Source organism: Bubalus bubalis, chromosome 3 (genome assembly GCF_019923935.1).
Source record: "Bubalus bubalis isolate 160015118507 breed Murrah chromosome 3, NDDB_SH_1, whole genome shotgun sequence".
Taxonomy (NCBI): Eukaryota; Metazoa; Chordata; class Mammalia; order Artiodactyla; family Bovidae; genus Bubalus; species Bubalus bubalis.
In genome coordinates, this window is record NC_059159.1 from 138,499,919 (window position 1) to 138,516,568 (window position 16,650).

Consider the following 16,650-nt stretch of genomic DNA (forward strand, 5'->3'; position numbering starts at 1 on the left):
ACATCTTTTTCTTTCTACAAAAAAGGCAAGACAAACAAGTGTAAAAGCTAGAGATTTATTGTTATTTTGTGATTAATAAATTGTCAAACTGGTTATGACACTACCCCACACTGTATACCACCAACTGCCAGTACAAAAGTTTTAAAACCATACTGAGGCATAAGGCAGAGAGAGCAGAGACACACAAATATCATCCTTAACAAGTTCCTCTTAGTCATGCCTCCATCTTAATTAACCTTTGTACCTGTTTTATTCCAGGGGACAGTGTCAAAACAGTGCACGAAATGGTGGGCAACCTGCCTCTTCACCTTTTTAATAGCAAGCAACTTACAGAAGTAATGGAATTCAACTTGTATTTCCCTTGATTTTACTGGTCTGAATTAATTTTAGTTACTTTAACATTTTAATTTCCCTTAACTGTACATGAGAGAATATAATGACCTAAGAGAATACTGAACCAGAGTCAGCTAAATATATTACTGACCCCAAAGTTAGGTTTTAATTGGTCCTAAAGGAATGTACCACCCCAATAGTTTGAGAGTTAGGCAAACAGAATTTCCTTGGGGAGGGAAGAAAAAAGCTGTAGAACAGCCAAATGTACTCAACATTGTTAAAACGGCTCTTTGTTTTCACCCCTGAATGATACTTCTTTACTACACTATATGCACAGAAATCCTAACAGAATCTTGGTTGCCAGTATTATTTAGGCTGGCCCAATCCAGGACAGAACCCCACCCCACCCCCAAAATTCCCCTTCTCTCAGGCTCTGAAAAGCACAATATTTAACTATTTCTTAATAGAACTACCAAAACACTTCAGAAACAAGTGGCTCACAAATCATTTTAAATTCGTGTATTGCCTGTGCATGAGAAAACTGATAAATCCCGAAGATAGTTCTATTTTTATATGGCGATTAAAAATAACTGAAACATCAAGACACTTTCAGTGAAAGCAACATTTCAATTACAAATTGTAATGCCTGTTAAACTACCTATGGGAGAAGCTCAAAGTCCTAGGCAAATGCACTTTGGGGTTATACTACAGTGCTCCTTCAGTCTGCACAAAGATTAAGGTAATTTACAGTCAGTCTGTGAATGCTGAGACAATGTTACATCATCTTGTCTGTACAATTAATACGTCCTTAAAGAGACAACCAGAATCAGTTTTTCTACTGTATTTTCAACAAGCCTCACTAACCAGTACTTTTGCTGAGATGTTCATCAAAGATGCTGTAAGATTCTACACAATTAAGAAATATTCCCCTTTGAAGTATTTCCTTATCTTTATTTTTTCCATTACAGATATTTTGCTCAGATGATCTACTGTAGTATGTTTCTAGAGATGCTGTCCCAAATGTGCATACATACATTGTATACAAATAAAGCAAAAACTGTCAGTAGTATAAATCTTACAGCATTTTTGTTTGCAAAAATACATGCCAAAGTCACGATAAGCAATGTTGTATCACAAATTATAAAGCGCAAATGATTTGCTTCTTTTTAATGCTTTTATTCTACATAAATTACTACCAGAGACTAATGTTTAAAAAGCAAATAAACTGGACAGATGCAGGACAAAAATCTGTTCACCCAACTATAAAAGGTGATATGTTTTTTAAAAATTACAATAAATGCAGAAGTGTTTGACGCATGCAATAGCCTTAAATGAAAAAGCATTGATTCCCACTGTTCCAGGAAAACAAAAAACAAACAAACACAGTGAAACCCACACATCTTACTGCACTCCACCTTAAAATGTATCATATATTGGGTTTGTTTATAACAGCACAGAATTCCAAGAGTCAAAATGAAATAAAGCGGGTATTTTAAAGATTTAAGAGCCGTTATCAAAAATAAATTACATTTTTTTCAAGATACAGAAATGCTGCTATGATGGCTGAGAGCCCAGTAACCTTTCAATAGCCGCATTGATATCCCCTCCTGTGGCTATTAGCGCTTGCAAGTTTGCTTCACGGTTCAAAAATCCCATTGCACTGAGCTGTTCCAGTTGCTGCTGAAATCTAACTTCTGGATTCTGTAGCTGTTAAACAAAAACAAACAAACCAAAGCTCTAAGGAAAATCAGTCCATGTCACACCTAAATAATCTTTTAAAATTTTAATTGCTTTTTAACATTTGCTAATCTATTAAGCGATATAAAAACACTGGCCTCTCTTGAAACATATTCAACATATTTAAAAGTCCAATTAGTACTTTATTTACAGAGGGAGCCCAGCCTGGTGCTCTGTTACAACTTAGACAGGTGGGAGGCAGGCTCAAGAGGGAGGGGATATACATACAATTATCACTGATTCGTACTGTTGTACAACAGAAACCAACACAACATTGTAAAGCAATTATCATCCAATTAAAAAATTCAAGAAACTAAAAATATATAAATAATGGAAAAATAAAATACTCTTATTAAAAAAATAATTTTTAAAAAAGTTTTGGAGCTACTGACCAATTGGGTAATTGTAAAAGCCAGTGTCCTCATATATAAAATTCTAAAGTTCTAATCTAATGAGGCTTAGAATGTCTTTAATTTCTGTATCAGCCAGTAAAGTCTTCAGAAAAAAGTTCCAGTTTCAGATGTACATACTATACTCCTCATTTTTTCAGCTGCATCTCCCTTTCAGAAATAATGTACTACAGAAATACATAAATGATCACTCAATTCTGGGCAACATGATAATGGTGAAGTCTATAGATTGTTCAACTTAGATAACAATTCTGCCCAATACCTGAAATTGCTTTTTCCTATTAATTCAAAGAACATTTACTGAGCCAGCAAGTCATGCTAGTTATCAGGAATACAAATCCTCGTGTAAGATAAAACTCTGACCTGTTTATTGTATTGAATAAGGCTTAAAATAAAAAACCATGCTGTATTTTCACCATGTAGTAGTTTGAGCACAATCTACTCTAACAGGTTTGAATTTGCAATCATCTGTAAAAATGGCATATTCTTAGTAAATAAATGATTCTAGATGCAAGAACATTAGGAGTTCACATTTTTTAGCCATATTTGTGAGGTGTATATATGTAACACAAGTTACCATAGGAAGCAGTAGCACGTGGGGTGAAGTACTTACAACTTTTAAGCCAAAATACAAAGAGCAGATAGAATACAGTTGTTCAGGAGGTATTTGGAATAATCAGTTTCTATTCCTCCCTGACAAACTTTTATAAAATATAATCCATTTCAGTTTTCTAACACGGACTCCAAAAAAGAATGCATTTTAAAAAGCAATTTCCAAAATTACAGCAGAGCAGTTCTTCCCTACAACTATAACATTTCCTTTAATGTCTAATACAGTAGCAAAGTTAACAATTATAATGCCTATTTTTTAGAATCAATATAATTAAGAACAAACTTTTCATTACAAGCTAAGCCCCCAAAGATGACCCCTTTCTTTACTTTTTTGAAATTTCTAGCATTAAGAAGAGTAGAAAAGCATCATTACCTGAGGATTCACTCCAGCAAGAGCCTGCAGCATTTGTTGGATAAACTGCTGGTGTCCAGGTTCGGTGGTTCCTACTGTGGGACTTGGGTTTTCGCTAGATGTAGAAGTAGAGCCATTGGTTCCTGAAGAGCCTCCAGTACTTCCTAATGCCCCCAGGCCAGGAGTAAACCTAGAGAAAGTACCAACTGTTAGTAAATCTAAACTCCTAAAAATAAGAGGCCAGACCAGGCTGGCTAATGGCAAATCAGTTATAATTCAATATAATGTTAGCTAAATTATTTTCTTAAAAGAAGCATTTTCAACTTTGAAAACTCTCTTACAAACAATCTCAACCCAAAAAAAGAATGGCCATTAAATCTGTAATTCTCAGAGAAAAGTAACCACTGTGCACTTTCACAATCTTTCCCAAATAAGCCTACCCTGGGATGAGGCCGGGGGCTTCAGTTGCTAAGGTTTGTAAACCCTGCTGTATCTGTAATAAGGCCTGCATTGCTCTAGGGTTTGACATTGCCGATAACGTATCAGGATTCTGCATCTAAGGAAGAAAGAAAACCAGTGGTTATGAGGCAATTAAAATTAGTGAAGGTAAAATGAAAATGTTTTCTTTGCTATGCTTCTTGAGAAAATCTAAAACCTTACTCCTAGACACTGGTAATCAGTAATTTCTTTCCCAATATAAACACAAGCACCTCCCCTTTGACAGCAATCTCATGTGCGAATCATCACTTGACCTCCTCCCAAGTCCACTGTGAAAACCATTTTTCATAATGAAACACAATCAGGAGCTCCTCTGGAAGCCATAGTTGTTCCTTGTTTTCCAACAGATAAAAAGCGTTGTTTCTAAGAGACGATCTCCAAATGCACAATTTATATCACATGGTAATATGGTGAAAGCCACATATTCCTCCTTGACTAAGTGTTAATCTGTTGCTGATGGAACAATTTTACCGATCAGATATACTCTAAGACAACAGTTCCAAAGTTGAAGTTAACACATGTGTTGGTTCAGCTGCCCTACTTCCAAATATACACCACCTGACTAACCAAAAAAGATAGGCCTACATCATTACAATAAACCTAGGACACTGACTAACCTTAGATAATGGTTTATAGGTCAGAGAATCATTTGGGTAATATTTAAAAGCCCTCCCTAGAACTACCAGTTTCAAAACACCAAGACTGACTCCTCTTTTCTTTTTAAATAGTAACATACCATGGCAATCTCAAGTACTTTTTAATTAAAATAACTTCCTTATATGACGAGACTGACAATTTTAATCTTGCTAATTCCAAGTTTGAGGAATGAGATCTACCCCCTGGAAAACAGGCATTCTATTAATTTGAAGGAATTAAAACATTACAAAGAAACCAAACACGTTAAGGGTAGCTCTCTTCCTGTTACTCGAGATTAGTTAAACCATAAAGCATAACATGACACAATGAAGCACTTCAAAGTTAGTAAAGTGAAAGGAAATGGTTTATGATATTAACAAAGCATTCAAAATCCTAAAAATCCTCAAAAGCAAAAACCAAATGGTCCTTTCCTAAGAATTTATATTTTTAAAAATAGAAGCAAAAGGTCAGCAGTGAAATGGGGCTCAGTTAAAAATCAAGCTGAATTCTCTGCAAATTGACAGCAGACTCTACTCTACATTTTGCTATCAGCCAGAGAAAAAGCAAGGAAAATGTTTACCATCAAACTTTTTCAAGCAAATCATTACCGAAGACAGCTAGCATCTTTTCTTACTCACTTGTTGAAGGAAAGTTGGGAGCTGTTGTCTCATTTGTTCTTGAAGCTGAGGATTTCCAGCAAATAGGGGATTATTCAGCATCATCTATGGGGCAAGTGTTCAAACAATTTTAACTGGAAATATCTGAAAGAAGTAATGTATCTTGTTTAATAGTCTATCTTCCCCCCCAGTGCCTAACCTGGCACTTAACAGGGAGGAAGGTAGAACATGAATAAAAAAGGGAAGATACTGTCCACAAGAGGGATCTCCAGAAAAAACAAAAATGAGGCATCTTCTCTCTCAATGAGAATGGTGATTATGATAATGTCATGCGATATCCTAAAAAATAAAAGCAATCGTTTTCTTAGGCTTTTCCTTGAGTAAAGGTGAATATTTACCCTTGAAACAAAAAATGGGAGTAACTGGAATTCATGAAGATACATTTTCTGCTACACTCACAGAATAAACCTAAGCATCAATACATGGAACTATACATGGCTTGCACAGACACCTCAACACACAAGTGGCAAGCACAGAAAAAATCCAGATCTAAAACAACTATATCTACCTGCCTACTGCAAAAGAGCTAATATTAGGTCCAGAAAAATAACACCGCAGAACAGCAACCAACTTGCCAGAGAAATGGAGCTGCCAGGTGAAAATCAGCCTAGGACTAGAACCAATAGATCTCTGGGGATCAAGTATTAAAATGCTTTAATAAGACCTAAACAATGTAAATCATTTGAGACCACCAAAATTAGCCTCTAGATTTCACCTCACTACCACCAGAGATGAAAAAAATGGCATGCCTAACCTTCAAATGGGTGAGTTAAAAAGTCAGAGTCAGGGCCAATATTAATGTGTTGTATACCTAAAAATAAGATTACAATATACAATAGCATAACCAGAAACTAATAAATTCTCATAGATTCAAAAAAGACAAATTTTATATCAGTTTCCCCAAACAGAGTGAAAAGTCAACTAACAATGATTTACTGATAGCCTATTTACCAGTCCACATCCAAAGTCTGGTGGGGGAGCGGTGTGGAGGATGATCCCTGCCCTCAAGTATTAATAATTAACTACATGTGAGAGTAATTACATGTTAATTGCTAAAAGTAGAGAGAATTCCTCCCTTGCTCCCTCAGTTTATCAACTGTTGCAAAGTAGATTTAGTTAATTTAAACAAAATACGATAGGAAGAAGTCAGACAAGTTTTATGAATATAAGGCATTTATTCTGAAGTGACCAGTAAGTTCACAGTAAATAAAGTAAAATCTACTTGAGACCAACAAACCTGCTTCTTTAATGGCTCCAGTCAATAAAGTTATCACATTTATCTTTTAGGATTCATGTTATTTGAAAAAGCGTGTCAACTTAAGCTGATTCATACTTTTTCAGAAAATTGTTATCGCATTTGATTAAGATTTTTCTCCTAACTTACCTGACTGTATAAACAGTTTTTACAATCAGACTTTTTTGAATACCTAAAAACGAAAATCAGAATAGAGAAACTACAAACTTTAATACACTGGTAACCAAAGTACATTGTAAATGTTTCTAACAATTATCTTTCAATATTGTAAAAGCCAATTCACATCTAGCTTACTTTTGTTTCAACCTTTTGCTTTAAAGTAAAAAAAGCAACATACAAAAGTGCTCAAGTCACTTTACAAATGTAAAATTGTTAGTTAAAATGGCTGGGAATGTGCTTGTTAGAGTCAAAATTTTAAAGCAAGATGCAAATTTAATGATTAATAAATAGGCAAATATGTATTTAAAACCATACAAACAAGATCACTGATACATATTTCCACATTTATTTTAAAGTGCTATCATGACAGTAAGCTGAAGCATTTAATACTAATAACTCAATTTTCTAATGAATAAAACAATATTTCATAAAGTACACCTACAATATATAAAAGTACATAAAAATTTACCTAAAAAAATCTTTATTTCCAATTTTACAAATTTTAAGAGAATAGAAGTTATTACTGAGGGTTGTTAACTCAAACATATCTGCTATATACTTGAATCAACATGGTTCCAGATTTTAGAAATGTAAAAACTAGCTCATATGATATAATGAAGAAAGTGATTTAACTTTAAGAGCTTTTAAAATTTTGGAAATGGAGAGAGATTACAGGAAACTATTTTAAATTCCCAACATTCCACAGAAACCATGTTTAATAAACAGCAAATATAAATTATAGACGATCAAGGTTTAGTTCATATTCTCTAAGGTTTTTCAAGCCCAATGGTTCTTAACTTCTGGGTACATCAGAATCACTTAGGGAACTTGGAAAAAAAAAAAAATCCAATACAGTTATATCAAACTGTCTGAGAATGGGGCTAAAAAACAGTTTTTTTAATCTTAAAATTTCCGAAGTTATCCTAAACATTCAGCTAGGGTTGAGATTCACTTATTTTTTTAGTTATGGTCTCTTCTGAAACAAGTTAGAAAATAATTACTTGCTGAAGGACCAGTGTACTAACTTTGGATGGAGATCTATAGTGGAAAGAATGAGAATACTGTTCCCACAAATCTCTCTGTCCATACTGAACAATTTCAGGCTATTTTATAACTGCCATTTTGAACATGACTAATACTCAGAATCTGTGTGATCTAATAAATAAATCTTTCAAATGTATTAACACTTCTTAATTACTTTCAAGATTTACATTACACTAAAGAGTACTATTTCTGAAGCGCTATTTTGAAGAATAGGCTTCAAAAGGGAGAGCAATCAGAAACTTTTCTATTCATCTCCTACATGAACATATGTAGATATAAAGTAAACCTGAACTTCTTTCTAGCCAGTGGACAGAGGAAATGAAGCTGTTTTAATTATATTATGAAGTATTAATTGACTGTAAAGAAACAAACTGTCCGAAAAATTGGGAGATGCAATTTGCTTCTCTAGTGTATTAAGGCAGCACACACAAAACAAATGTGCCCAAATTACAATGATTTGGTTAGGCCATTTTGATACACAGTGCTCACAATTATAAACTCACCTGTGCAGCAAGGTCAGGGTTCTGGCTTAGTGACTGCATCATGCTTCTCATGTAGGGGGCAGACAACATGTTTTGCATAAGTTGTGGGTTTTCAGTTATTTGCTGCAACAAGCTCTGCATTCCTGGTGTATTGAACATACTGGCTGGAAGTTTTTTTAAAAAGAAGACATTTTATCAAGGGAAAGATAAACAAAAGAAAGTTTTAAAACACAATAATTTTGCAATTTTAGACAAACATACCTATTAGTTATCAACTGAACTAAACAATTTTTGAAACTAAGATCGCTAAAACTACATACTCAAAGTATACCAATTAAGGAGGGTTTACTGACTTTAAAGATTCTAGTTGCATTTACATGAAAATCACATCTTATGGAAAGGCTAGGTTCTAAAAAATCAATTTAAGGCAAAATTTACTACTGAAAAATCTCATTAAGTGAAAATGTCTGAGCCAACTTTTCCTCCAGAATCGCTTAACTAGAATCATATTCAGCACTCAGTATATTCCCACCTAAAAAAGAAGGAAGCCTTCTCACCCAGGCCTCTATGACATTGTCACTGATCCTGGCACTCAATGAATTCAACCCCAAATTAAGGGGCCTTCTTCATACTTCAGTTTCCCCATCTGCAAAATGTAGATACTTGCTACTGTTTTTTTTTTTGTAGAGAGCTACAGCTAAATGTATGTGAATTCAATATTCTCTGGAAATTAATCTGTTCAACATATATCCACATTTTCATACTTGCCAACTAAATATACTCAAACTCAAATACATTCTCAAACTTTTTCACTCCCCTTGTTCTTATTCCATTCAGTGTAGTTTAACAGGCTCAAAGCATTTGACTCTTCCCACTTAACTTTCTAGTTTATTTTAATTCTGCAGTTTTTCTGTAGTAATTTTTGTTTTTCCTATTCTCTCCCATTATTTCAATTTACATTACTCCCCCACCCCCGCCACATTCCAGAGACTAAGGTTATTCTAAGACAGCGGATGAACCTAGTCTGCAGGGCAAATACGGCACGTGACCTGTTTTTGTACAGCCCATGAGCTAAAAATGGTTTTTACACTTTTAAATGGTTAAAAAAATTTTTCGTGTGTGAAACATGAAAACTATATGAGGTTCAAACTTCAAGTTCCATAAATACCATTTTACTGGGACACAGTCATGCTCCCTTATTTATTATCTATAGCAGACAAAAATTCTGGACAGAGGCACCATGTGGCACTGTCATACTCTACACAGCTGTTGGATGAACCACAAATCAGTGACTCCGTTATACCTTATGCCCCATGAATTACTGTAGCAAAAAAAAAAAAAAAAAAAATTCACACACAAAAATTTTTTTTGTGAAACGTGAAAACTGTATGAAATTCAAACTTCAAGTTTCATCATACTCTACACAGCTGTTGGGTGAACCACAAATCAGTAACTCAGTCATACCTTACGCCTCCATGAATCACTGTAGCATACTGCTATTTCTATTCTCATTACCAGTGCATACTATTTATGTCAGAACAAGAAGAAAAAGGGGAGAACTGGGACTATGCGTGTCTGCTTTTAAGGCACAGTAGAAGATGAACTATTTTATCAAATGAGGTGGCAAAACATATTACTATGCAATAATACTAAAATAATAAAATACACTTCAACATTGTTAGACAAAGCACTACCACAGCAAAGCAAGTCAGAAAAATACAATTACTGGGGCTTCCCTGGTGATCCAATGGTTAAGAGTCCCCTTACAATGCAGGGGACACTCGTTTGATCCTTGATCTTGGAAGACCCCACATGCTGCAGAGCAACTAAGCCCCTGCACCACAACTGCTGAGCCCACACACATGCCGCAACTACTGAAGATCACACACCCTAAAGCCCACACTCTGCAATAAGAGAAGCCACCGCACCACGACTAGAGAATAGCCCCCACTTGTCGCAACTACAGGAAGCCTGAGTGCAGCAACAAAGACCCAGCACAGCCAAAAGTAACTAAGTTAAAAAATAAAATACAATTATCTCATCATTGCCAAAGCCAAATTTCTTCACAAAAATAAAAAATGAAAATAAAGCTGCAACCAAAGTTAGGTTCCTAAATGGTTTACTTGTTAGCCAAGCAAGGAAAGCAGCATATTAGTTATGATTAATTAGTATGGTTATTTAAATCTTGACTGCAGCGCCCAGGGAAATGTGTGCTGGGAAAATAAACTTGTTTGAGGCTACTCGCCTTTCAAGGAGAACAATTTCTCAAAAGTGAGGGACACTGAGCTGTTAACTGATAATTTAAAAACACGAATTATTTTGAGTAGTATTCCTTGGTTCCTAACGAATAGATAAATGTTACTGATACTGCTCAGTTCTTTTGTGAGGCAACAATGTCAAGATGGAAGTAACTAAAATTAGCTTCTATAAATAGTCTGCATTAAATAACAACAAGCAAAACTATTTTCAAAGTTAAGAGAACATTCATTTGGTACAACCCTGAAGTAGAATCTGCTAAGATGTGCTACATCTTATGATAATAAAAACACATGTAAAGTATTAAAAGGATTAGTTGGACAAAAACATACTGCTTATAAAAATATAAGGTATTTAGACGATAGCTGATCCACTGATTCATCAGCAGGTACTCTGGAAAATATTTTGAACTGTAACATTACTCAACTGATAAAAGTTATCAATAATAAATTTCATTTCACTCTTGTGAACTTAGCTGTAGTCAATTTCATGAACTTTTGTCAGAAATACCCTGACTTGCCCAAGCACAGGACAGTTTGATGGCTTAAGAGTAGCAGTTTTCTTTGTTTTTAAAAAGATACCATTTTATTGCAGTTTTTTTTTAAGCTCAGAGCTAAGACTGAAATTCTTCTGAACCACACAATCACCATTATCAAACACTAAATGACTTTGGAAATTATCTTTTGCTAGAACCTGGTAATATTTCTCAATGAATTCCCTAAATTAGAAGACAAAACAACATTTACATGTCAAATCCATACTATGAAGTGCGTTCTGAAAAGTGAAACTGTTTGAATCACAAACAATGTCAAGCTGCTTTATACATTCTTGTGCTGTCAAGTTAAAACAACCAACAAGATCTCTTTTCACAGATTTGCAGTTAACATAGTTTTGAGCTTATACTGTTGTTCCAGCAGCATTTTTTTGGACCTTAGTGCAAGTACAAAGAAATATCCATACTTTAAAATTCATTTCACTGTTTAACTGAGGCACTATAACCTAATCTTCAACTGGAATTGATTAATCTGCAATGACATGTTAAAAAACCAAGAAGACTCTAACTGAATCCTACAAATGCTTTCCAACTAATGAATATGCTATAGTCATATTTTTGGAATCAATACATAATTTAAATGAAAAAAAGTAAAATCTCATTACTTAACAGTATTAATAGACGAACATTTACAAATGATTCGCAACTGATGAAAGGAAACACTGTGAACTTTAATTAAGCAAAATATTATCCCTAAAAAGAATTTCCTTCCTATCATTAGGGAATGTGTAAAACAATATAATCCATCACCGATTCAATGGACCTGAGTTTGAGCAAACCCCAGGAGTTGGTGAAGGACAGGGAAGCCTGGTGTGCTGCAGTCCATGGGGTTTCAAAGAGTCAGACATGACTGGGTGACTAAACAACAAAAATAGTATTATACCCAATTATTATATTTTTGATTCCATCAATAAAAGAACTTGTGGAGATTGGTCTTCTAATATAATATTCTCTTTTTTTTTTTTTTTGGCCATGCCACATGGCTAGTTTTCTGACCAGGGATTAAACTCGTGCCCTATGCAGTGAAAGCAAGGAGTTGTCATCACTGAGATCACCAGGGAATTCCCTTCCCTTCTATAAAATAGTCTTGATTTTGTTCTTTTGGCTCTTGGCCTGCAAAGCCTAAAGTATTATTATCCCTTTGCAAGAAAAATTTGCTGACCCTTGCAAACAATTTCCTCAGTTTCCAGAGTGAGTGCTTACAGGGCAAAAGAAGAGTAAAGAATTTTACCTTTTGGGTATTATGTGTGCTTAACTTCAAATAGTTGAGTAAAGGTCCTAATAGTATAAAAACATGCTAACAATGTTAGGCCATCACAGTACAATCATTATTCTGTTTCTTGTTTTGCTTTGATGGAAATATTAACATGAAATCTTAAATAGTATATCAAGCCATTAAATAAAAAAGCTGAGTAAAAAGTTACAAGACCATTTTGTTTGTAAGACAAATTTGTTACTATAGACACCATGCTACAATTAAAACTAACTTGTCTATCAGCTGGGAAACCTTATTAAACCTTTGTCTCTGCTCTTAGACCTCTAAAATGTGAATGAAGCATCTCTCTCAAAAGTTTATCAGTAAAAATCAAATAAGCATTTGATAAAATCAGAATAGGATAGTATTTTCCTTGTTTTAAACATGGTTTATTTGGATTTTTAGACTTAACTTTGGATGTTTAGACATGACCTGTAAGCAGGTCAAGAAGCAACAGTTAGAACTGGACAAAGGAGTACATTAAGGCTGTATACTGTCACCCTGCTTATTTAACTTATATGCAGAGTATATTATGCAAAATGCCAGGCTGGATGAAGCACAAGCTGGAATCAAGACTGCTGGGAGGAATATCAATAACCTCAGACACACAGATGACACCACCCTATGGCAGAAAGCAAAGAAGAACTAAAAAGCCTCTTGATGAAAGTGAAAGAGGAGAGTGAAAAAGTTGGCTTAAAACTCAACATTCAGAAAACTAAGATCATGGCATCTGGTCCCAACACTTCATGGCAAATAGATGGGGAAACAGTGGAAACAGTGACAGACTTTATTTTGGGGGGCTCCAAAATCAATGCAGATGGTGACTACAGCCATGAAATTAAAAGACACTTGATCCTTGGAAGAAAAGCTATGACCAACCTAGACAGCATGTTAAAAAGCAGAGACATTACTTTGCCAACAAAGGTCCATCTAGTCAAAGCTATGGTTTTTCCAGCAGTCATGTATGGATATGAGAGCTGGACTATAAAAAAGAGCTGAGTGTCAAAGAACTGATGCTTTTGAACTGTGGTGTTGGAGAAGACTCTTGAGTGCCTTGGACTGCAAGGAGATCCATCCAGTCAATCCTAAAGGAAATCAGTCCTGAATATTCACTGGAAAAACTGATGCCGAAGCTGAAACTCCAGTATTTTGGGCACCTGATGCGTAGAACTGACTCACTGGAAAAGACCCTGATGCTGGGAAAGATTGAAAGAAGGAGAAGGGGACAACAGAGGATGAGATGGCTGGATGGCATCACCGACTTGATGGACATGAGTTTGAGCAGGCTTCAGGAACTGGTGATGGACAGGGAAGCCTGGTGTGCTGCAGTCCATGAGGTCACAAAGAGTCAGACACAACTGAGTGACTGAACTGAGACTTATCACAGCAATTATTCTGCAATACAAATACTGTATCATTTCACTTTACACCTGACACCTGAAGCTACTATAATGTTTTATGTCAATAATACCTCAATTTTAAAAAATGGCATTAATTAAATTTTTACAAAACTACTTTGTATTCTAGAGCTACCTAGTGGGTCAGTTGGTAAAGAATCTGTCTACAATGCAAGGGACCCAGGTTTGATCCCTGGATCAGGAAGATCCCCTGGAGGAAGAAATGGCAATCCACTCCAGTACTCCTGCCTGGAGAATTCCATGAACTTAAGAGTCAAGCAAGTTACAGTTGACGGGATCACAAACAGTCAGACACGACTGTGTGACTTTCACTTTCACTTTATATTTTATCAAAAAACCTCATTATACTCACTGTATTCTATAGAAGAATATATACTTCTGTGACCATTCTAATTATTGCCTCTCAGTAAAGAATTTCTTAAAATTCCTTTTACAGAATCTCATCTTTCCAGTTTCACTGCCAAAACAGTTATCTTTTAAAATATACCCAATCACTCTCACCTGAGGGAAGTGGCCTCATGCTTTCATTTCTTGTCATTTAAATGCTAAGCATTAAGACTAAAATAATCATTCTAGCTACTGATTTTGGACCTAATGCTTAGCATGTAAATATCTGAATAACTGAAAAGGATAGCCACTTATTGAATCTAGTCTACAAAAAAATGACTCAAAGTAAATTCCTAACCTGCTCACACATCAGAATCTCTAGCATCTTTACATACACATATCTTAAACTCCACTGTGGTAGATTCTGATCCACAGGTCTGAGGTTAAGACTTAGAAAGCTGACTTTTAAAACAAAGCCAGCAGGTGCTCTGATGCAGCTAAGTTTAGCCCTGGTGTCAGGAGTGAATACCCACTGAGTCCTACAAAAGAACACAAAACTGGACTAAAGCCAAGGAAAATGTGCCCACTGACTGAGTTACGGCTAACTGTGCTGCCCCTACAGTTCACTTTCCCTAAGCTGTTGAAAGGAGAAGCAATCCACTTCTCCCAGACATCTTATGAGAAGATAAAACCACAAAACTGCCTCTGGAAATCTTTGGTAACCTCTTGAACTACAATGAACACAAGTTAATACTAATCATTACATATTTAAAGCATCCTTAAAGGAAAAAAAAAAAGCATCTTACAACATGAAAAGGTAGTTCATACAAGTTGTTCCTCGAACACACACAAAAGCACACAGGATAACAAGAGGCATCAGTTGTTACGAGCATACCTCCTACTCCAGGTCCCAAATTTGGCGCAGCAGAACTCTGCCCAGCAGTACCACCAGCAGCACTACCACCAGTGCCCCCCACTGAGCTGGTGGTGCCACTGGAAGCTGATGAACTCTGAGAAGCCTGTGGAGCCCACGGATTAGGTAGTGGATCTCTATTTTCTGTACGGGAAGGCTGACTACCTTCACCTGATGATGTATTGCTCACTAACGAAGCAAATGGATTACCACCAAACTGTAACAGAAGACAAAAAATCATAAAGAATAAGTTTTGTCTTAAATAACAGATATAGAAATCTTTGTTAATGAAAACTGCATTTTTGTATACAAAAACAATGCTCAATCATAAATGTATTTATGTTAAAACAGGAGCCTTGCCCTGAAGCACCAAGCAGTGGCATTACCTGTTCTTGTGCAGCACTCAGCATGGGTTCCTGAATATCTGTGTACATGCGCCGTAAAGCATTGTATCCCCCTGGGATGCTTTCCAGGTTGCTCAAGGCTCGGTCCTGGTTTCTCATCATTTCCTGCATCATTGCTGGATTCCTAGCAAGTTCCAATGTCTAAGAAAAAGATTCCCAGAGGGAGGAAAAAGATGCTGAGATTAACTGTCAGAGCTAATTTTCTAAGTTTTCTAATTCTCTGAATTAGCAATCTTCAATACTTAAATCAGAAAAGTACTGTGAATTGGGGAGAATGGATATATGTATATGTATGGCTGAGTCCTTTTGCTGTTCACCTAAAACCATCACAACATTGTAAATTGACTATACTCCAAAACAAAATGTTTTTGGTGTTAAAAAAAATAATAATATTAAAAAAAAAGGAAAGAAAATTATTGTGAATAGTTCCTGCTGAAAATCACCTCAAAAAGCAAGCTAACATTCAAATAACATCAAGAGAGAAACACTGTGCTCTGTGGGAATGTCCATCTCTTGAACTGGACTCGTTGTTCCTTAGATCTGCAAAACAACTATTTATAAAAAAAAAAAAACACCTTTAAAATACATCACAAAATTCAAAGTTCAGATAGTTCGAATTAGCGCTGTGTTGTATTTTCCTGAACAAGGATTAGGGTTTATTTTTTTTAGCTTATGTATTTGGCAAGCTCTTTAAATACAGAAAATAAGAAAAAATAAGTATATAATTTCTTAACTAAATGAAACTATTCACATACTTGTCTCATAATATCTGGATTATTTAGCATATGACTAATTTCTGGATTTCTCTGTATCAACTGTTGCATTTGTGGATTGGCCATAATTAACTGCCTCATCAGGTCAGGATTTGAAAGCATGCTCTGGACAAAGGGATTCTCCATGATCTGGACCATCATTTCAGGATTGGACATAAGTTGCCGCTGCATCTGGCTCTGTAGTTCAGAGAAGTTGGTAGTATTCAAACCCAAGCTACTCAGACCTGCAAGTCCTCCAAGGCCACCTAAGAAGATAAAGGGAAAAAACACAAATGAAATTTTATCATTATATGACTGTGCTAAAATATGAAGATGAAGCAAAAATATTAACTGAATCAATAGCCTATTAACAGAAAACCATTCAGCTTAAAGCAAAAATAGATTTCCTATTACTTTTGTAAGTACATGTTTAATTTCTATAATTGAGACTAGTAATAAATGTGTTCACTATGATATTTAAATAATAAAACCAAATAAACATATATTTCCTATGCACAGTATAATACAAAAAAATTATTTGGTTGTTTGTTGCACCTGGTTCCAGGCACAAAGCTCT

At 35.3% G+C, this 16,650-nt stretch overlaps 1 protein-coding gene across 2 annotated transcripts in view; it reads right to left on the reverse strand.

The window, feature by feature from the left end:
- Nucleotides 1-41: 41 nt before the first annotated feature.
- UBQLN1 (ubiquilin 1) overlaps nucleotides 42-16,650 on the reverse strand; it is a 59,091-nt gene continuing 42,482 nt past the window's right edge. Inside the window, exons 4-11 of one of the 2 annotated variants that reach the window (XM_006041963.3) lie at nucleotides 16,077-16,339; nucleotides 15,304-15,462; nucleotides 14,900-15,134; nucleotides 8,217-8,359; nucleotides 5,217-5,300; nucleotides 3,885-4,000; nucleotides 3,466-3,634; nucleotides 42-2,040 (exon numbers count right to left, since the gene is read on the reverse strand). In XM_006041963.3, coding sequence (XP_006042025.1) covers nucleotides 1,888-2,040; nucleotides 3,466-3,634; nucleotides 3,885-4,000; nucleotides 5,217-5,300; nucleotides 8,217-8,359; nucleotides 14,900-15,134; nucleotides 15,304-15,462; nucleotides 16,077-16,339 — 1,322 coding nt within the window. In that variant the 3' untranslated portion in view covers nucleotides 42-1,887. The remainder of the gene's footprint in view (nucleotides 2,041-3,465; nucleotides 3,635-3,884; nucleotides 4,001-5,216; nucleotides 5,301-8,216; nucleotides 8,360-14,899; nucleotides 15,135-15,303; nucleotides 15,463-16,076; nucleotides 16,340-16,650) is intronic. The other variant, XM_006041964.3, reaches the window with a different exon arrangement.